This window comes from Macadamia integrifolia, chromosome 11 (assembly GCF_013358625.1).
Source record: "Macadamia integrifolia cultivar HAES 741 chromosome 11, SCU_Mint_v3, whole genome shotgun sequence".
Taxonomy (NCBI): domain Eukaryota; kingdom Viridiplantae; phylum Streptophyta; class Magnoliopsida; order Proteales; family Proteaceae; genus Macadamia; species Macadamia integrifolia.
The window spans coordinates 10,266,985-10,290,493 of NC_056567.1; the positions used below are offsets into that span (position 1 = coordinate 10,266,985).

Below are 23,509 nucleotides of genomic sequence, written 5' to 3' on the forward strand. Positions count from 1 at the left end.
TTGGATTCCTTCCTTTGTCTACATTACAACTTCACGTTTCAGGAAACTAATCATTAAGATGCCCAACACAAGCTGTATCCGTGTCATAGTTGCTCTGTGGGTTGTACTGATATGTTTGTTTTTACTTAATAGTGGTCATTGCAACCCAAAAAAAAAAAAATCCTTAGTTGGTTATGAATTAGATATGATTTCCTGTTTTGGTTTCAGTTTTCGTTACCAGTTGTATGTTATCATGGTTTACTTCTTTTCGGGGAGAGACAATGAAGGGATTGTTCATCATTGTAGTTAGGACAAAATTTGCCTCATAATTTTCTTCCTTATCATTATTAGTGTCTATGCATTTTGAGTTCTTCCGTAAGACTTCTCTTTAAGCTTCCTTAACTTTGGAGTTCCTTAAGTTTTAGTTGATCATAGTTATTTGACACTTTGCGATGTTGAATTGCAGTGTTTGCAGGTATTGATATGTTATAAATGCTAACCTACTGGAAAGTGAGATAATGGCTGCTGCTGATGCTTGCATCAAACCGATTTTTTTTGATGATGGTGAAGATGAAGATGGACCTGCAGTTTTCAAAAGGAGTAAAACAGCATCTAAGAGAACTGATTGCTCAGAACTAAAGAAGTTGTCATCCCAAAGGCCTAATGGATCATCAGGGAGGGGTGTCTTCCATACTCCAGATGGTCAAAATTCAAGTATGCTAAAGGGAAAATCTGTTTCATCTTCAAAGATGTCATCAATGAAGTCAAATGTGGCAAGTTCAAATGCATCAACTTCTATAGCAGATAAGTCAAAATCTTCAGAACAAAACTCAGAAATTAACAAGAAGGAGAAGGTTCTTTCGAATAAGCCTCAGAATGAACCAAATGAGGATTCTGATGATGAAAGACCATTGAGTGCTAGAATGGCTACAGCTTCTGGGGCATTACCAAAGTGCCAATCACCTAATGTTTTGAAGGGGCTTGGTTTGCCTGTTCGTAAACAGTCCGATAAGGCAAATGTCAGCATTAAGAAATCTGATGAAAATTTCAAAGATGATATTCCTTTGTCATCTAACTTCCAGTCTGTCATTACCAAAGAACAAATCACCTTATCATTTGAAGGGGCTTGGTTCACCTGTTCGTTGCTCATCAAACTCAGATAAGACAAAGGTTAACATTAAGAAGTCTGATGAAGATCTGGAAGATGATCTTCCTCTGTCATCAAAGTTCCAGTTAAAGGCAAGTGCAGGCTTATCCAGTAAGAACTCATGTGACTCTGATGAGGATAAACCTTTAGCTTCTAAGCTTCAGAAAAATGGTTCCAGCAAGTGGAATAATGAACTGTTAAAGTTCCCAAGACCTCTGAGCAAACCAAGTACTTCAGGTCAGTCTTCAATTAAAAAGCCAAAATTTTCAGCTATTCATGTTCCAGCCAAAGTTAAGCAAGTAACGGTGAAAGCAGAAGCAGAAACAGATGACGATGACAATGTTCCTATTGCCCATAGAATGGAGAAGACAGCTCCTTTGGACGATAAAGCAATATCTACCAAGAAAGCAATAGAGGCTGTTTCTTCTTCAGTCAAGAAAACACCCAAGAAGTCAAAGAAGTAGGCAAAGAAATCTAAATATTCTAAGTCAATGAAAGTTCCTCCTAGCTCTGGGGAAGGACAAAAATGGACTACCTTGGTACATAATGGTGTCATTTTCCCGCCTCCATACAAGCCACATGGGGTTAAGATGCTTTACAATGGGCATCTGATTGATTTGACTCCAGAACAGGAGGAGGTGAGGCCTGTCTTTGTCCTTCAGTTCTGCTTTTCTATCCAATCCCTTTCCTTTTCCTTCAGTAGCCACAAGTTCTCAGTACTAAATATAAATAGATGTTATATGTTATTAGATCCTTGAACCCTTGACCTGCCAACTGCTTACCAGATAATTGTTCTCCGCAGGTTGCAACAATGTTTGCAGTGATGAAAGATACAGATTATGCAACCAAACCAAGATTTATAGAAAACTTCATGAGTGATTGGAGACAGATACATGGAAAAAATCATATAATTAAGAAATTTGAGCTTTGTGATTTCACACCAATCTATGAATGGCATCAAACGGAAAAGGAGAAGAAAAAACAGATGAGTGCAGAGGTAGGTTTCCTTTTTTTCTTTTTTCTTTTTTTTTTGTTGATCAAAATAGTGCCGAATAAATTGATCAGTTGACTATGGCTCTGTTCTAGCTTCTATATGAAGATCAAGAATTTTCTGGGTATTATTAAGTTTGCTTGCATATGTCATTTGTTCAACCAGCTTGGTTAGGTTATTAGGTATCTTTACCACATTGACTTTGATTTAAGAATCAATCATTTTGGTTGTCTATAGATATAGAAGTTAGATAATCTTTATCCATTATTAGCCTCACATTTTTTAAAGTTTTGATTTAGTTATGCATGGGTTCAAGTAAGAGGGGGTGGTATCTTGCTTTACGAACCTGGTTTAAGTTTACCATCATGCATATTGGAAGAGGTCTTCCAAGGTGAACCCTATGCCAGTTAACATCCAAAGGAGAAAACTGATGAGTCTTTCACAACAACAACAACAACCTTATCCCAACTTAACTGGGTCGGCTACATGGATCAATATGTATCAAGGTAAGAGAAAAACAGAATAAACGAAGTGCAATATGATAGAGTCTAGTTTGGAATGTGAATTTCTCTAAAAAGAATCTGAGCATGTAGTACTCTGCCCTCTGTCCAGTCATGGAAGGAAGCTCTATCACCCAAATGGAAGACAAATTGTTCAGATCTGTTGTATGTGGAGACTGTATAGTAAACATCCCACTATCAGAGTTGGTGGTCTGTTTTGATCTTCTTTTTTTTTTTTTTGTTTCTTTCTGGCGTTAGCTAATCCACCACCCCTCAAATTATTGTGAAGTTTCTGCAAAAACCAAAGAATTCATAGCTTAAAGGCTGTAACATTTTTGATGCAGTGTTGTATGCCTGTCATTCCAGATCCTGTAACATTTCCTTGATATTTTGAAACTTATTTAAGTTACATTGGTATTTTTTTGGATCTGTGGTGCATTCAAAATATAACTGGGGTCTGTGGTCTTGGATCTGGTTAAATTGATTTGATGCTTTTACAGTGAAGCTGCTTCATTATTTTTTGTTTGATGTTGTTTCATGAAAAGATTTCTTGTTGACGATGTTATTCTTCTTCTTTTTTTTATTTTTTTAATGCAGGAGAAGAAGGCATTGAAAGAAGAGAAATTGAAGCAAGAGGAGAAGTACATGTGGGCTGTTGTTGATGGTGTTAAAGAGAAGGTTGCCTCTAGCTTTGGCTTATATTGTTCCAGTGATATTATGTTGCATTTTGGTAAAATGAACACTATGGAATGCTCTGGATTTTTCTTGGGTCTCAATATGAAATCTGGCAAAAGTGGCTCGCTGGGGGGGATTAATTTGGGGTACCAAATGATGAGGAGGCTCACCAATATTCAGGGTTGTGTGGTGTTTATTACAATCTCCTCAATAGCAATGCTTTTTGTACCTTTTCATGGACTACTGATGATGGATTTGGTTAGGGGTTAGCAAGATGGAATAAAGAATACACTTCCCTCGGGATTTACTCGTCCTTTTTTTTAGCCTGTCTTTTGAGAGAAGGATTGAAGAAATGTAATATTGAAAAGAAAAATCAGCTAGGTGAGCAATCGAACGGAGCACATAGAACATACATAGAGAGAAAGGATACACAAAATCTCTATACATTATCTTCTTTTATCTTTAACTGGGCCGGGGTGGGGGAATTAGGATGATTTGAGTTGAAGCCCCTCCATCTGTAATTCTTTGACTTCTTCATGGTTGAAGTCCAAAAAACTGACATCTGAGAGTATGATGAGTGATGACTAAACTAGATGACATTTTGCTTGAGCCCTTGGAATATTTTATTAGTCCTTCCAGAACTTATAGTCCATCAAGTAACAGAAGAACTACCTTACAGATGCGAAAAGTATGCGGAATGTGGCCCCTAATTTTCTAAATAGAAAGGGCAGGCGAGCAGCGAGAGAGGGTCCCTGCTCAACTTCACATGACATCGACTGGGGATAGTTCCATCCTCTAGATTTTAGATAATGGTAAGGATCTTGGCCTTATACTGTCCAAACTAAGAACCCTACTTAACTGGGAACCTTCTTGGATAAGTTTCTACACCAAGGGAGAGTCTTCATTGCTAGATTCAGAAAAGGTAATCATGGATCTGACAGTAAATTGCCCATTCTGTGGTTCCTTCCACATCAAAGCATTGGGAGTCGACGGATTGACTGAAAATTGTTAATCTCCAGAAGCAAATAACAATACCATGGACATAGTTGTCAAGGCATCACCTTGGTGTCCAGTTGCTTTTGAAAGTGCAAGGCATGCGGTCTCCTTGTTGTTTTGGCTTTTTTTTTTTTTTTTTTTTATTAATTATTAAATGCGTTAGATTCCTTTTTTAACTCACACACGGGTTTGTGTATATCATTATGGTACAACATGATATGTTGAATCTTGCTTTAAAGCAAGTAAAAAAAATAAGAAAAACAAAAAGAGATAAGAGAAAATAAGGGTGTTGAATCGAAGTATTGACTTCAACCCTAAACCCTTCTGAGCCTTTGCGATTCCCCTCCATGTTGACTCCAGCGGGCGGCAACCTCAGGTACCTTCTCTCCTCCTCTTCTACTTCTTCTCTTCTGAGATCTGTTTCTGTTTCTTTTACCTCTCTTCTTCTTCTTCTCGTTTTCGTTTCTCCCATCTCATCCCCAAGGTTTATAGTATCGGTATCGGGTATCGTATTGTTCCAGAGAGACGTAGGATACATTAAAGACATTGATGGTCAAGAAACATATGAAAGTGTTTAGGATATATGCAAAATACAGTTATGAAGCATAAAACACTATAAATAAGTGATATGTAAAATATATAATGTATAAAAAGGAGAACAAAGTACGAAAAGACAAGTGCATTCAATTGATTATATATTAGTGATGGGGTTTTTTACATTATTTTTTTAGGTATCTTATCAGTACTGTATTGTATTGGTACCTTAATGATACGATACATATCAGTTAGTATCAGCAGATATGGTATGACAACCTTGCTTCTCCCCGAGACCCTCTCTTTGCTTCTCTCCCTCTCTCTCTCTTCTCCAGTTGTTTAAGTTTCTGTTCAGCCTAGGTGTGATGCAGGAGAATCACAGAAGTGGGCTCATTTTAGTGAAAATAAGCCTTAGAGATTGGGTTACATATGCATTGTGCTTTTGGTCCAATGAGTTTTATTGTAATGGGCAACTTTAGTGGGCCTATGATATGGGTAGAAGTTAGGAAAATGGATTCCTGCAGCTTCTGTTCTTCTCTATTCTTCTCATTTTTCTTCTAGTTCCCTTTAAGTTTCAGGTTTGTTTTCTACTCTTTTAAGTAGCTGGGCGATACTCTGTTTTTAGGTAACTTTTCGCCTATCAAACTTTGCAATATTTGGTAATTTATCTCTCAGGTTGATCTGGCATTAAGTATATAAGCTTTTGGTCTCGTTTTCTGCTAACCTTGATATGATAATTCTTAGTTTATTGGTCCAGATTAGTAGATTTACTATAGCATTCCCTCTGTTACTTGATATAGATATATCATGACCTATTGTCCCATCTGTAATTCTTAGAATTCAGTGATTTTTGGCAGGTCAAAAGGGTTTGGTTACAAGGGCCACTTGAACCAAATTTCAGCCCCTACCCATCTGTATTTTCTGAATTATCTATTTTCTCCCTTCCATCCATAGGTCAAAGAATTGGATTGAAACATGTGGATCCAGCTGATTCAATTAGAGTTGGCTGACCCCCCTTCCGATTATGCCCAATATCCAAATCCTTCTTTTTTTGGATTGGCCAAGAATGCACTTAGGTTTCATATTTGGTTATTTTTCCTTCGTTAGTCAGTAAAATAGCTGAAAATCAATGAAACTTACCTCTTGTAGCAAGATCTGCAGGTCATATATTTCATCTGTGGAAGTCTTTGCGTCTTCTGGATTCCATTTTCTAAGTTTACGGAAGATTCCTGTCGATTCCTATCTAATTCAAATCGGAATTGATGTAGGCTGATCCCACATCCAATTCTGGGTTTTTAAACCTTGCTTCAATCTTCAAGTGCAGGTCTATCTGAGATTTTTTATTTCTATGATTCTCATCTACTGATTTCTGGTTAGGAATACAATTCGTTTCTGATTTAATAGTTCAGTTCTCATATTCTGTTAAATCCTACACAATCTCCAATTTCAAGTCCGTTTCCTGGTTTTAAGTGCCAGTTTCAGCAAGTTCTCTCTCTTCTTCCCTTACCAGAAGAACTAGGACTTTCCAGACCTAATATCTGCATTGATGTGGCAGTTTAGGGAGCCATTTATCAGAGCCAGATCATAACACTGCTCAATATAGCAGTTTTTATCCAAAACAATCTTATGAGTTTCCTCACAACACCTAGACACCTATCACCAGCCATAATTTACCAAGATCTTTGGATATACTAGTGATGCAAAATTTTAGTACACACGATAGGAGACTAATCTAGGTGCACAAGCCATTCATTGACAATAATTTAAAGAGCATAACTTTTATGCATAGTTGGATGAATAAAATGGCTTTCGTGCTAGCCGTTGCTTGGTGGAATAGATTCGTTACAAGAAAAGCAGCCCTTCTTCTCCTTATCCTTATCTTGATCCTTCTCCTGGCAAAGTTCATTTCTTGATTCAATTTGTCTTATTGTCGCCCTTCTCTCTTGAAAGAGGAGTTCATTTTGTGAATCAATCGGCCACAGAAATGAATTTCAAATGTCTTTGTACGTACTTTGTCAGAGGCCACTCGCACACTTTAAGGGCTGTTAAAGGTATTGCACTACGATAGACTCCTGCCGTTGCTAAAGGTAAGATTTGAAAGCCGCTTAAGCAAAAAAAAAGATTCCTAAATGGTCAAAGTCTATCTTGTCTTTACCACGAGTCATTTTCCTTGGCTAACAAACATTGTCGTTTTGCCTAGTAAGATATGGCCAAAAAGCCGATCAGCTAGGGCGGAAGGACTTGCTTGTTCCGAAAAGGTTCGCTCATGCTGGAGGGAGCATCCCCACTTAGTGATCGGTCCGCTAGTTCACACAAATCCGAAGAAGTTATCACGGACGAGCTACATGCAGGGAAACTTGCACGTGTGGTTCTGGCAGGGGTTTCCTTGGGTATCTAATAACCTTGCTTTTGCTCGCCACTGGCGCACCTCTCCTAACTATTGCGCCAACTTGATCGACTATCTTGTTTTAAACCATTCGCTTATTTCTTTCCTTGCTTTAATCCGCCTTTTCTCATAAGCTGTGCAGATGATCTCTTTTTCAGGTGGATAAAGAAGGGTTGGTGAGTCAAGTGACGGGCTAGGCCCACTGTGATGAGAGATCAATCAAACAAGATAAGAACAATTGGAATTAAAAAGTATATCTACGTTACAAGTTGGGGTTTGGGAATTAGATTGGTGTCGGTTGGTGTCATCTGCTAGTGGATTAAGCGGATGAATCTCTTCTACCATTGTGTATGAGTTACATAATGCCGTGGTCATATGGTATGCATAAATCATTTGGGAATTAATTGATCTGTTCATTTCATAGAAAATTTCCCAAATGCCGAAGCATACCCATCCCCAAGATGACTCCCAACTGCGGCAGCATAGTCGCATCTGGAGGGTAAATCTTAACCCTTCACGTGAATCGAAACATGAGGATGAAGATGAGATAACAGATGCATCATCTGTGCCACCTGTGATGACAACTCAGGATGTGTTTTCCATGGTCAGTGGTGTGATGCAAGGCATCTAGCAAACCCTTCAGAAACAACAAAGAGAAGTCCAGCAATAACATAGGGATTTGATGACTGAGATAGCCACAACTATCCGTACCAGGGAGACACCTGTGGTACAACCCCTATTGTGTTGCCTACACCATTTGCTCCTACTTCTACACCACGTATTGCACCAGGAGTTTCGGGTGCTGCACAACCAGCCAATGGTCAGTCATCTCCTCCAATACTAGTGACACCCCTTGGACAACATACAATATAAACATAGCTAGTTGCACCAGTGTGGACAGATATTTTTAAGTTAATGGAGAAATTCCCGAAGTACAGGCCTCCCTACTTTGGTGGTGTGACTCAAGACCCGTTGGCACCAACTAAATGGGTTGAAGGTGTGGAAAAGGCATTTATGATTCTAGGTTGCACTGATGAACAGAAGATAATTTGTGCTAGCTACCAATTGCAGGATGAAGCCTATGTATGGTGGAAGGCCACAAAGCCCATATTGACAGCTACTCATCCTAATCCTACTTGGGAGCAATTTGCTGAGGCTTTTTATGGGAACTACTTCCCAGAGAGTGTGAAGGACAGAAAGGAGACAGAGTTCATGGCTCTAACTCAAGGGCCAAGATCTGTTCTCGAATATCAGCAAAATTTTGAAGAGTTGTACTATTTTACACTAGAGCATGTGATCAGATAGAGCCAAGGCCAATAAATTTGTAAAGGGTCTAAGGCTGGGGATTGGTGCATTATTAGTGGCACACCAGTTGCAGACCTATGTAGAGGTGGTTCAAATAGCTAGGGTTATAGAGGAAAAACAGAGAGATAATTATCAAGCTTAAGCAGTAAGGAGAATAAACATACCATTTGGTGGCAGAGATTTCACCAAGGTAATTAGAGGACCCTACATTAATCCGACTGCATCCCAGTTTAGCAGACCAAAAGTTGGCCAAGCATCAGAACAGCCTAGGCCAGCAGTAGTGGTACCTCACCAAGAGGGTAATCAATTTGGGCATATGGCTAGATCATGTCCCCAGAAGAAGTGGTGTTTTGTGTGTAACTGGCTGGGACACATGGCCAAGTATTGCTCTCAGACAATTTCAGGAGACTTATATATGAATCCCTCGACATCAACAACTAATCAACCGAATCTGATGTAACACCACATTTCCTTCTTCCCCATTGATCAAGATTCCTTCCTTAATTTGAGAATATTGTTCATGATACCACTTTGCATGGGGGTACCACAGGGCCTGGTCGTCAGGGAAGGTCACTTAATTGCTCATTTCCCTTATTTGGAAGCAGCTTCTTCTCTCCAAATATTTTCTTGCTTATAGCTGAACTCCTTAACCATTTGACAGCAGAGCCTGCTTTATGACTTGGAATTGGTTCTCCGGCCAACTTTCTGATTTGGTTAAATAATGTGGCCTTCCCCTGACAGGATACTTAAGTAATCCATCAGTCATTCCGTAAGAAGTCTTTAACAATCTTATGGTTCATCACTTTTTAAGATATTGAGCGAAGGTTGTGGAGAAGATTGAGCAAATTAAGGAAAATTTTCTTAGGCACCTATCCTATATGCAGTTATTGTGTGTTCATGGGAATGCACAGTTGGTATCTTTCAGTGTTTTTTCGTAAGCATCTTGATTTTAGGAACTGTTGAATTGTAGGGAGATCTTTAGGGTGGGAAGATACATGCTCAAACTGTAGGGGGGATTTTTAGGCTGGGGAATGGTATCTTCCTTGAGGAGTTGCCCCATCTTTTTAACCTATTTGTCTCTTAGGACTGATTTGTCTTTGTAGTGAGCAAGTGTCTTGTGACCCAGTTTGAGACTCAAGTTGCATATAGACTTAAGAGAGCTAGAATTTGGCGCCTCAATGATGTAGCCTCGTTGGAAATTTAAAGTTGTGTATTCTGATTTTCCCAGTTCAATGTCAATTATGGGGTGCAGTATGCAACTAAGTGCATATTAGTGAAAGTGATTTCTCTTTTTCAAGACAATTCTTACCTCCTTGTCTAAGCCTGGGATGTGTTTGGCTAAGTAGATTTGAAATCCTTTGGCCTCCTGAAGTATGGATGAGAGATGCTTATTCGCCTGGTGTGCGTGAACGTTGTTGAAACTATTAGTGACTGCAAGTTGACTGGAAAGTAGCCTTATTTTCTTCTTTCCATGAAACTATGATTGGATTTTCACTGTATTCCTAGTTTGTTTGATGGATTGTGTTGTATGATACTTACAAAATGTATGTATAGTCCCATCATTTTTCACATCTTGGTCCTTGCAAATGAAGCTATTTCTGTGTAGTTGCCATTATTTCTACTAGAGTTAAAAGTGACAATTTCTCATAGGATCTGGTCTATGACAAGAAGTGGTTAGACCGTGATTCTTACTCAGATATTGAAGTGTAGGGGCACATTTTGGAGGAAGCGAGTCTAATTTTAAGGGTGCTTCTTTGGGAATTTGGGAAAATTGGTAATGGATGCCATGATCATGCCCATCAGGGGAAAACACTTCTTGTGTGTTTGAGGCCAACTGCTTTTTGAAATGCGGTTTAAATTGGATGCCAATCATTGACCTGTCATTTTTTGGAGGGTATGATATGATCCTTCGGAATTGTTTGTTTGACTCCAGTCATTTTGAAATTTGGGTGCTTGGAAGAAAAAGCTGTTCCTGTAGGCTACCTTTACCAATACTAGAGGACAGGTGACCATTTCTCATGGGGTTTGGTTTGATGAGCAGTGGTACAGCCCTGACTTGTTTACTTCGATCTTGAACCGAGGGGCACCTTATGGATAAGTGACAGTAAATTTAAGATCAAATTTTGATGGGTGCTTGTTTAGGATTTTGGGTCCATTGGTAATGGATGCCCCCACCATCCCAATCACAAAATAACAGTGTATTTCAGGTTAATTGTATTGTGTGGCTTCAGAAAGGTAGAGGTTCATGCTCTTTTCAGGGATTAAATTTTCCAAAAATCTGTACATGCTTAAAGGTGTGTGGAATTTGATTCGAGATTACTTCAAGTTGTGGACAGGCCCAGGAAAGGCACATTGAGGATTTTTCTTATCATGAATGATTTTTGGTTGCTGTATTTCTTTATTAGCTTTGTGCTTTCATGACACAAAGGTCCATGAATGATTATATTGTGGGGGGTTTTAAGTGGCCTAAATAGGACTTTTTCATTGTTTTGTTTGTTTATTCTATCTTGTGGTGTCCTCCTTCAAGAGAAAGGGGAGTGCTAGGGTCAGGAGCTTCTTACTGCTATTGTGAAACACAAACTGTTCATTCCGTATGGTTGGTCCGACATCTGTTACATCCATACATGTGTGGGTCCCAGTATTTTGCAGCTGCTTGTATCTTAGAACTTCCCAATCAATTCTTTTTATTACTATTTAAGAAAATATATTTATTTTATTTTGATGCTGTACAGAACAGCATGAAATTCATTAAAAATTAAGCAGCATAGTTTTTTTTCCCTCCTTTGAAGTTCAATTACAGTTAGCTATAATCTAACGTCATTGAACTTATAGCCTGGACCATGAATTGGGTCTATTGGCTAAACATGAAGTGGATTTTGATAAACAGATTCATGTTGGCTCTGTAAGCATTTGAAGGTCTCGTACAGCTATCTGCAGATATGGATCAGTGTCCTTGGTTGCTGACGTACATGTTAAGTTTTCTTCTTATTATTTATGAAATCACTGTAGTTGTCCATTCAGGCTGACTTTTTTTTTTCCCTCTTATCCAAAATCTCAGGTTGGGAACTTCAGAGTAGAGCCGCCTGGGTTGTTCCGTGGTCGCGGGGAGCATCCAAAGGTATCATATATCTGAGAGTGATGTTAAATTAGTTTTGAAAAGTTTCTTGGATACATCGTTTCTAGGATTATTGTTCGTGAAGTGTTTGTTATACTTCTTGACTCCTTATTGTAACCTTTGTTGATTATTTACTCCTATGGTGTCAGATGGGAAAAGTGAAAAGACGCATTCGTCCTAGTGATATTACAATAAATATAGGAAAGGATGCTCCAATTCCAGAATGTCCAATCCCTGGTGAAAGGTTCTGTACCATGGAAATTGTTTTGAGTTAATAGCGATCAGGGCTATGCTGTTTCTGGTGTGATATAACTTTATTTTCTTTTGCAGCTGGAAGGAAGTAAAGCATGATAATACTGTCACATGGTTGGCATTTTGGAATGATCCAATCAACCCTAAAGAATTCAAGTATGTCTTCTTGGCTGCTAGTAGTTCCTTGAAAGGTCTGAGTGACAAGGAGAAATATGAGAAGGCAAGGTTACTGAAGGTGAGGTCTCCCTGGAGTTGGATTTAATGGTTCCTGATTGTTATCCTGTGGTGCAATGAGTAGGTTATAGATAATTGTTGCAAACAGCTGATGGCTGTAACTACTAATCTGTGGGCAGGACTACATAAATGATATCAGGGCAAAGTACACAAAGGATTTTGTGAGTAAAGATATTACAAAGCTGCAAATAGCAATTGCAACTTACCTTATTGATAAGCTGCCTCTAAGGGCGGGCAATGAGAAGGTAATCTTTGCAAGTACTTTGGCTGATTCTGCTACCCTTTTTCTTTTGACTCCGGATCCACAGATCTCTCTTATCCATTACTAGGAAGATTCTTTAACCTATTTATGTTGTTTGGATTTCAACATCCTAAATAATTTTTGTCTTTCTTGATGAGGAGGCTTGTTTGCAGAACGTAAATGTGGACTGTTTCTTCATATTTTTATTATGACTAGTGAATTCCTAGTATGCGTTAAAAAACCTGTAGTTGGGTCGTGGAAAGACTTAGAATTCAACCTATGCTTTTTCAATGACAGGGAGTGAGATCGGGAGTGAGGAACTAGCTTCTCTAAAATATGTTAAATGTGCACAATGCTAATTTTTGGTACAAAATATCAACCATATTATATTTTATAGTAAATGGAGGGCAGTTGGCCCAGTCTTATGCATTGTTAGCTTAAACGGGAACGCAAAAAAACATAGACGTATGGTACGAGTTTTAAACAGATAAAAACAATGAGCAGTATGGTAAAAAAAAGGGTAAGAAAAACAGGGAACGACAAACGGACAAAAACAAACGGTACTAGTATTAAACGTGTTGTTTTAAAAAAAACGAAACCTAAAAAACGGCAGTATACTCGTGTAATTTGAGAAATACCTGTATACCTGCATCTAATGTTCTAAATTACAACAACATCAAACATTCATGCATATATCATCCAAAATATAGCATCCACTGTAAATTTCAAATTAAAAATCCATACACCATAATAAAAAAAAAAATGTCCAAAAAAAAAAAAAAAAAAAAACTCCATACATATTATCCAAGATGTCTAAAGAACTCAGTATCATTATAACATATCCAAAGATCAATGATAAGGCATTAAACTATATGAAGTAGATCCTCCATCAGCTCCAGTGTCAGATGGTTCAGGTTCCTTGTACGTCTATTCAAGCCTCTCCGTTTTAAGCTCAAAGTCTACTATAGGTAAGTCACCAAGATTGTCTACATCAATAGGACTTGAATCTTTATATAGTTGGCTTTCATAGTTCTCCCTTATTATAGAGTTCATCCTAATGTACACCAAATCTTCTAGCATCTCTGGGGCTAATCTATTTCTTTTCTTTGTTTGCGCTACATCTCAAGCACTCCAATTACGCTCACAAGGAGAAGAACTACAAGGCTGGCTTAAGATTCTACAAGTAATATTTTGAAGCACAGGAAATGCACTACCAACAAATTGCCACCAAATCCCTACAAATCAACATAAGTAGACAAATATAAGAATGCTATATTTAATTAAAAAAAAATATAATAATAAACTAATTAACTAAGTCACTTACTTGGATGGTTAGTTTTTATCATTGTCTGCCCTGTCATATTGATCAACAATGGACTTTTCATGCGATAATCAACTACTTGCATGAATTGTTCACGATCTTCTAAAGGAACCATGGTGTCCATAATAAATTCTTGTGCATTCATAAATTTAGTTCCATTAATATCAAGTCGACCACCAAACATAATAGAAGGATTCAAAAGTGCACCAAACACATGAACATGATGAATAATGTTCTTCTCTAACCTAAATTGAAACAAATCCATTATGGTTAAATACTTCCCTCTATCCTTCTCCACAAATTTCCTTAATGTTTTTTTTTTCCCTTTCTGTTGCTTCATATAAGTAACCTGTAGTAGAATCATCTGAATCAACAAGGTAAAAAATGCAAACGAGTGGCTCCATGAAAGCAATAACTTCCTTTGCCCCCTCCCAAAATGTATCTGATTGAATTATCCCAACAGTTTTCACTGCCATTTCAGCTCTATTGAATTGAAAGGCTCTACACTCAGATGATGCTACAAAAAGCCTCAACTCATTCTCAACTACAATAAGAGAATGCAACATAAAAAAATAAGTACCAAACCTTGTCTTGCAAGGCTGCTTGATATCTCTATTGTTGGTGAATTTCCTCATCAATGCTACAATACCTGTGTGCTTGTGAATATAATCCACTACAAGTTTTCCATCTTCTATAACTTCCCTCACCCATTTAACTTTTTTGTGAATATCTTTCAAAAACTGATTAATCCCATGAGCAGCACAATTTGTTCTATATATATGATGCCATTTTTTAGCCAACATATCACCACAAAAACAAAAGTTAGAGCCATTATCTGAAATAAACTGCACAACATTGTTTGGTCCAACTGTTTCAATGACATCAAAAATTTCATTGAAAAGAAATGTTGAAGTTAATCTATTTATACCACACTCAATACATTTCAGAAACACATCACCCCCAGGAGAGTAAGCAATTACATTGACCCACGACCTCTTCTTTATGCCAGTCCAAGAATCGGACATAATTGTGCAACATGTGATACTCCATGTCCCCTTTATATTGCTAAAATATTGCATGACTTCTGCATTTTTTTCCAGGAATCAAACTGGTCTGAAGATTACTATAACTAGGTACAACATAACTTGTACCATATGCACATGCACCCCTTATCATCTCAATAAAAGAATTTGTCTGAATAACATTGAAGGAACTCTTATTATTGACAAAAAAATTAGTTACCAACATGTCCAATGACTTCTTGTCTTGCTTAGCAGCCATCTCTACCATTGTGGGTTGATGTATACTCCTAACCTGGGGCATGGAAGGTCTGCTACTTGTGGAACCCATTCCACTTTCAAGAGTATCACTCCTCTTCTTAGCAGATCTACTCAAATTAAATTCTACCAGGGCATCAGCTTGAATCATAAATCATGTCTAGGTTGACAAGCAAAATGAGCCTTCACTCGTGAAATACTCCCAGAATAATTAAGTCCACAATAGTTACATGTGAAACGGCCCAAACCACGTTGCTCTATATGTTCCCATAATTTATCCTTAGGTCTCACCATTTTGTTTAGGCTCAGGTAGCTCAACTTTGAAATACCTACATATTATAATCAAACATCCAGTCCAATCTTAACAAATAGAATAACTAATGTATTATGAATCAATTTATAACAAACCAAATCTAAACCAAACCAAAAGCACTCTTCCTTATCGCCAGAAATTAAAAAAATAAATGATGTGTTTCAAAAGCATGCCCAGGTTGGATTCTTAACTGTCTAATAAGAGTTTAGGAAAATAAAGAAAATCTTTTTAAGGCTAGTAAAAAAAGAAAAAAAAACAGAAATCTCTTGAGCAACCTTGTTTCATTCATTTCATCAGTCAACCAACTAATACTACAGGAACTATGAAGTTCTTTGGAGGTGTGTTAGAAGGACAGTACATAGGCTGGTGGTACCTGAAAAAAAAATGAATGAATGGATCATCATGTATCACAATGGAAAGGCAGGCCATTTTGTAACCTTTTATTCAAGTCTTGGGACCAAGAAAAGCAATACATCATCCATCTGGGCCTCTTAAAGTTCTTCTATGTGCTATCTACCAATATGATTATAGGGTCTGCAACTGGAAGATTTAGTAAAGCTTCACCTCCACAGAGTGTTTCAGTCCTTAAAAAGCCCCACTATGTCATTGGTAGTGCATTACTGCATTTGATGATTTCTGAGATCATAAAAATACCTAATTTAAGAAGCAATAAAAACATCTATTTCATTTTCCCAGTTTTTTTGGTTTAAAAAATTCCCTACAGTTTTATTTAGTACATATCCTAGTATCCTACAAATAATGAAAAAGAACCAGACAGACCAGGGTGATTTTTCCCTCATCTAGAGGGTTTGATATCAACAGTCACAAGGGAGTAAACAGAATGAATGGCAGATGAATAAAAAACCAGGGAAAATGATTACTGTTTTAACAAGGGGTCGACTCAACTCCTAATCTATTTCTCTATTAAAAGTACAAACCGAGTATGAAGAATATGAAATAATCATAATGCGAAGCCAATGCCAAACATTTTAGACCCAAAATAGTTGTAATAAAATGAATCCCAAGTTCCCAACTGATGAATCTGAATTCTGATATCAGAAACAATCTATGGAAGCGTATGGATGAATGTATCGGTTACAATACATTTTAGACCCAAAATAGTTGTAATAGTGTATGGTGTTTCCTTTCGGTAAATGAATAAGGATTTGATAAGAAAAAGGAACCCACATTAAAAGTGAGAAAGGATTTTGAGATGAATAGAGAAAACCAAGAAAAAAAAAAAAAGTAAAAAAAAAAAAATTATTCTGAAATCTGAATCTGATTTCTAACATTTTTTCCGCTGCGCCGCTGTCGACTGCTACTCACTTCGACCTGCTACTGTCTAAATTGCAGAGTCCACACTCCACACTCCGCTAGTCGGACTCCACTGTTGACTGCTACAGTGCTACTTCGACGGCCTGCTACTGCTACTGTCTGATATATAACCTGCTACTGCTACTTTGACGGTTCGACTTGCTACGTCACTGTGTTCCGCTTCTTCTCACGGATGTAGGAGAGGACCGACGGAGAAGAAGGGTTAGGAGGATTGGGGAAGAAATAATCCCTATCGAATGGGTTTTGTTTTGTTTTGTTTTTGTTTTCTCCTAATGAGTATGGTAAAATTCCTATTTTACTCTTAAAATACGCATACGCGTTTTAAACTTATTTTAAACGGGTTTTTTGGCCGTTCCCATTTTTTCCTGCATTGTATAGGCGCATACGGAAAAACGCGTTTTAAACAGTTACAAACGGCAAACAAGTTTTGGCTAACAGTGGTCCTATGTAGTTAGTTGGGATGAAGCTAATAGATTTAGTTGTGTTAGCATGCTCGTTGGGACTGGCAATGAGTTGGGTTTGGTGCAGGGCAGGAGATGATGTGGAGAGGTCCAAATGAGTAAATAATAAAATAGAAGAAAGGAGAGATGTAGGAGATAAATGCTTGGGACCCTTCGCAGTCTTGTCCCTGCCCACTGCCAGTCCTGTTGCAGTTTCTATGGGTGGTCTATGCAGAACCTTAGAAGGTTCTCTCCCCCCCCACCCCTCCTTTTTTTTTTTCTATTATTTCTTTATATTAAGACAAAGACAGTGTCCTATTCAATTCTTAATTACTTTGAATTTTGTACAGCACACACATGCAAGGATTGAGGCTGTAACCTGGGCTATGCAAATGTAGGACTCTACTAAGGTTGGCCAGGGCCAAAGCGTGATTTGCTTTTATGTTAGATTTGTTTTGGGTGATAATATTATTGCTTTGCTGTGTTTGAAACTTGTCTATAACAGGGATATAGATCACTGTTTCAAAAATCGGAATCGGATCGGTCAAATCGTCTGATTTGATCGGACTCGGCCAGACGGATCCCAATTCTGGACATTCTGGAGCGGTCGATTCTAGGGATTTTGGGACCGGATTGCTGGGTTTTAAGATTTGAGGGGCCGATTCTAGGGTTTCGGAGACCAATCGATAGGAATCGGCAGGGACTGATTTGGCCCCTGATTCCGAGGTTAAAATCCTTGATATGGACAGAATGCTTGGGTACTGGGTGACTGATGCTGCACCTGATGCAGGAAAAAGAAGGGTTGGTGTCTGTTTCTGACATGGCCAAATTTGGAATGAACAATGTTATCTGTCTATTGTAAATATTCCAGGAAAAATTTGGGGATGGATTTTTAGACTATTCCTGAGTGGCTCAAATTATGGGATGTGTCTCAATTGAAAACATGGTCTGACATTTTTATGTTCTCGATCAAGATATAAAATCATTGCTGCCTGCAGTCATTGGAATAAATGCCATAGATCTCATTATAATTTATTTCAAAATAATATTACTAGGGATATGGCAATCCAGACCACATTGGTAATAGGTTTTGCTGATGTTTTGAATTACATCCTTACCTAGTAATATTCTGTTCAATGAATAGGAACCCTTTAAACCTAACTGGACTGAACTAAACTTAAGCCTTTACCCAACTAAATGAGGTCAGGTTCACAGTCGCTTGTTTGCCACTCCATTTGGTGTCATATTTGTTGTTAATTCAAATCCATCCATATCTTCTCTCATCACTTCTCCACATGCCATTTTTGGTCTACCCCCCTTCTCCTAGTTTCTCTACTGTATAATAGGAAGCCAATCTGCATCGAAAAAAGTATATTGATTTTCTTCTCCAGCGACTGGCTCAATGGGGTAGCATCGTCCATTGTAACGGTCAAGTTCGGTAAGTCCATCGGTCCAAATGTCCAAAGTACCCCAGCTTCCTGAGGCAAACCTCCTTGTTGAGGAGTTGCTCAGTACACTGCCAATATATCATTATCTTTGATTTCATAGTCACGAGTATAATAAGTCAATATTCATGATCTTTAACGCCAGCTTTATATCTGACACGTTGCTTTAGTCTCTGTTTGTGGCGACATATAAGTCCCTAAATTTACAAATTAAGAATTCTCAACAAGAAGTTTTACTTGACATGGATTAGGCGTTAATGAAACCTTTCACTGAGCTCTTTCACAAAAATCTCAACTAATATTATTGTTGGAATTCTAATCATGGTGATGTTTAGTAGTTTTGGTGATCCTTAAACAGTACTTGGTACTATTTATTATTTGTTAAACAATGTGCCGTGAGGGGGGAGTCTAAGTTTATGTTGAGTCAGTATTGAGTCATTGTTGTTTACTTTATTTAGTCTTTGGTTGCATATGACTTTTAGTCGGACTCTATAGTACATTATAAGTTTTGGACCTAGGCTACAATAGAGATTATTCTGAATCCTATTGTGGCTCTAGGGTTCTTCCTCTTCTCTCCATTGTATCGCCTCTCCTCTCCTCTCCTCTTCTCTTTTCTCTTCTTCCTCCTCTTTCTCTTGCAGGTGCTCATTTACAGGTTTTTATATTGTTACATGGTATTAGAGCCTGCCTAACCTGTTCCTATTTCTTTATTCTTTGTCTTGAAAGTTCTTTAAGGTTTTCCTTTGTGGTTTGCAGCAACCTATGCTGTCATATCTGTTCTATGGAACCCTAGTTTGCAACTATATGAAAATAAACTACGGTTTTCTCCATTTATGTTGCCAACTTGTTTCGCCCCTTGCTTGGATTGCCATGGAAGATGAATCTTTAGCAGATTTATCAACCATATGATGACTATTACTTGCAGCAAGAAGTCCTTGGTGTTTCATCTTCACCAGGTTTGATTTTTTTCCGAAGAATATTACTGATTACACAATCTGGTGATACCCTGTTTTTGGGTTTTCTGGGTAGAAGCGACATCTGAAATTATTGAAGATCTGCCCGTTAGAATGCCCCCTCTGGTTAGGTCCTTCGACCTAGGTTTGAGGCTGATCCAAGCCTCTGATTTGATGTGATTTAAATTCTCCCAAAATTTGGGTTTATATTCATATTCTGGTATTTGTTGGTTCTTGATTCTTATCTAGCTATTGGATCACTATCAGATTGTGGGGAGTTTTGTTGTCTATTAACCTACAATCTTTAACCAGAATTATAGCCCCATCCAACACTTTTTTGTTCAATACTTCTATATCTGATCTGAGTTGAAGTGTCTACTGTTGAAACTGCTGCTGGTCATTCCTCTTTACACATTTATTGACCTTAGGGCTGCTGTGACTGTTCATGTGTGGTGCCTTCATTGAGGTATTTCTGCTGGTCAATATATTATATTCATAATGGGTGATTCAAAACCTCCAGTGGACTCTCTCAATGTTCAGATTACATCTATCAAGCTTAATGCTGCATCCAATTACCTTCTCTGGGCACATGCCCTTAGCATTTATATCACTGGCATGGTTTAAAGTATCTCCGATACCGATACGATACCCTCCGATACGTATCTTAAATTTAACCGACCGATACGATACATGAAATTTTTAAAATCCTTTCGTATCGATGTATATCCTACGATACATACTGATATGCATCAATACACCATCGATACATATCGATAAGATAAGATATGCATCGATACAACTATGGAAAATATAAAATCGAGGTGAAATGTACGTTTCGGTATGTATCGGTACTTATCGATGAGTATCGGTACGTATCGATGAGTATCGGTACGTATCGATGAGTATCGGTATATATCGATCTGTACGTATCGGTGAGTATCGGTATGTAGCGATCGGTACGTATCGGTATATACCGATACAGTGCGCTACGGTCATATAATGGCCAAGATGGGTAATTTTTTAGAAAAACACGATTTTTTGAGGGGTTTTTGTGCCAAAGTTGTTGCCAGCCATATTTCTCTCTAACTAAAGTGGAAATCAAGGTTGGGAACAAGGATTTTACATTTATGGGACAACTACAAACCTTGAATTCTTAGTTCGATACGCTCAATTTAGTGTTTATGCATAATACATGTTATCAATAGCTTTTTTTAACAAATTCTTTATGCAAAAGTGTTTAAAAAATGTTTTCTATCCATTTATGTATGTATCTTTAGCGTATCTTAGTGTATCTCCGATAAGATATCCTCCGATATGTATCTTAATTTTGGCCGGCCGATATGGAAACCGATACCGATACTTTAATTCTTGATCACTGCCAAACGGAAGATGGATTATCTGACTAAGTCTCCACATGCTATGACTTCTATTGAGTATAAGGTGTGGACAACGGAGAATGCTACGTTACTTTGTTAGCTGTGAAACAATATAGAGCCTTATGTGCCCGCCAATGTGGTGTTTCATACCATAGCCAAGGGTGTCTGGGATGATCTCAAAGAAATCTATTCTCAAGATAAGAATGTCTCCAGAGTATGATTTATGTGAGAAGTTCTTCTCCTTTTAGTTGAATGGCAAATTTGTTAGCGACTACTATAGTTCTCTAAAGGGCATGTGAGAGGAACTCAATGTCTACCACTACCAATCTCTATCTATTGATATTGAAGTTCTTAAATCTCAATGTGTTGAATTTCTGGTTGCTAAATTTTTGTTTGGATTAGATTCTGACCTTAAGCCTGTCAAAGCCAAATTCTTGTAGGAAAAAGATACCATATATGAATGAGGCATCGGATTCAACGTATTGTGTCTCCCTCCATTGCCAAAACTGAATCATTCTAGATGATGATTCAAACCTTATTTATGGTGCAGCTTTTCCTGCAAAGGTTAACATTTAGGGGGAGGCTGAGGTTGTGATCGCGGTGATGGTGGAGGTTGAGGACAGTGATGCAGTTGGGCGATGGAAGGGATCACTTTGATTTGGGATTTTCTTATTTACTTTCCTTTTTTAGGTTTAGAAATTAGTTTGTGGTTTTTTATTTAGCTTGGATTTTTATTTCAGTTTCTATCTAGGCTGGTTTCCATTTTTAATTAGTTACCATTGAGATGCTTTGAGTTTTCCTTTAAGTAGTCTTGTAATACAATATGGAGTTTTAGATTTGAAGTGTTGAAGAATTAAAATTTGGTATGAAAACCATGGCTGCCGTGAGCTGATTTCCCTCTTCCCCCTCTGACTTTTTCTAACATTTTCTCTCCCATTCTCCTGCTTCTTTTTCTCTTCTTCTTTTGGGTTTCCTTGTTATCTTCTTACTGGTTTTCTCTCCCACTCCTGTTCTGGGCGGTAGATACATAACTGAAAGTAGTCTTCACAGAGGTCTTATTTCCACTCGAATGACCTTGATGTTTGGGTCGAGAGTAGGGCTATTATAGGCGATCAGGATACTGGAGATCCTTCCTTAAATCATCCTCTATTGAGAGCTGGTCAACCAATTGCAGGTTCTGGTTCTTCCATCACCGCCAGATCTGCTTGCAGAAGGTTGCTCCTCTTTGGTTGCTGTTTCGACATGTCTTCTTGTTGGAATCACCAGGCCATAGGGTATCCAAGCTTCGCCCAAGTTTTGGGGCTGAATCGATGTGCAGGGAGGGAGTTCTCATCACCGCAATCTCTCTTTTTGCTAGCTCTTGTTTCTGTCGTGAGGTTGAAGACAACCTCATAAGTGAGTGATTGTAATTTTTTTTCCTATTTCCTAAAGTACCCTTACCTTTTATGCTTATTCTGGTTTGTCCTTATTTTAAATTCCTATTCCTAGTTTGTCCTTGACCATACGCGTGCTTTCCACTCAAGTCACTTTTGGTTTTCCTTTGGTCAAGTTCCACTTAATTACAAAACTGCCATTCTGTTATGAGGTTCTACTTATTTACAGATTTGCTATCTTCTTTGGAGATTTGATTCTATTTACACTTCTACCATCTTGCTGAGACTATATCTTAATTATAAAAAAGCATTGATCATTGCAAGTGAATTATTGAGTGTTCAAGTGGGCCCCAAAGCGATCCGATTTCAGTCTTTGGTATTCCAGATCCACATCAGACAACCACCTGATCAAGGCATGCATCAGTGTACTAACTATGGAAAGATTAATTACACTGTTGACACGCTGGGCAAAGCATGGTAACCCGAGTAGGCTTTGCAACTATCTACTAACAGTATTACGTCTGAGCAGAGTTCTATAGCGGCGTCATCTTCCAACACCAATCATGCTTCTATATCTAGAGAGTTAGGGTAAGAGGCCCATGGCTGAGAGAGCCACCCCTATCCCCTTTCCTATTGATTATTCTTCTTCCCCATCTTCAGTTCTGCAACTTTCTATGCATATGAGAGTCTATCCAAGACTGTCTGAAGTCATCTTGAAGTCCTAAAATAGTTGCTGCTTTGCTGCTGATCTGAGACACTATGACACATGGTTCTGCATATCTGAGTTTTTACCTCAGCAACTTCAAGTGGACTGATCTCCAGTTCCAACCATCAATTGTTGGTGATATTTGGAGGACTGAATCCACCCTCAAGAGCCCCCTTTTGATGCTGTTTTGGTGTACATCAGATGGTTGGATTTGGTTATTCCACATTAGTTTCTAAATCTGTAACTTAGTTTCCTTTTTCATGACCTGCTGATAGCATTAGACCATAATCTTAAGTTGAGATTCGGAGGGTCAAACTACCACCTTAGGACCCAAATTCGATGGGAGTTTAAGGCCCATCAGGTGGCTGGTGGCTTGTGGCTGGTTGTTGGCGTTCTGGTTAACCTTTGATTTCTGGGTTTTATGGCCTTACTGCTGCCTGTGGTAGACAGACTAATCTTGATCTTTGATGTTTGCTGCATATACTTAGATATCAGACCTGATTTATTTACTTTATTTGGAGTTACTTGTTGGTCCTGCCTGGGGTTGATAGTTCTACCTAGCCTTACATTACCACCGGTCTCTACTTCATCAGACTTTTTTCTTGGGGATATTCC

At 38.2% G+C, this 23,509-nt stretch overlaps 1 protein-coding gene across 1 annotated transcript in view; it reads left to right on the top strand.

The window, feature by feature from the left end:
* The window catches only part of LOC122093145 (DNA topoisomerase 1 alpha-like), a 29,045-nt gene that overhangs the window by 351 nt on the left and 5,185 nt on the right, over positions 1-23,509 (top strand). The window contains 8 exon segments of the mRNA XM_042663410.1: positions 446-947; positions 1,078-1,764; positions 1,929-2,123; positions 3,215-3,295; positions 11,572-11,631; positions 11,778-11,872; positions 11,959-12,115; positions 12,234-12,359. Of these exon segments, the coding sequence (XP_042519344.1) occupies positions 498-947; positions 1,078-1,764; positions 1,929-2,123; positions 3,215-3,295; positions 11,572-11,631; positions 11,778-11,872; positions 11,959-12,115; positions 12,234-12,359 (1,851 nt within the window). The 5' untranslated portion in view covers positions 446-497.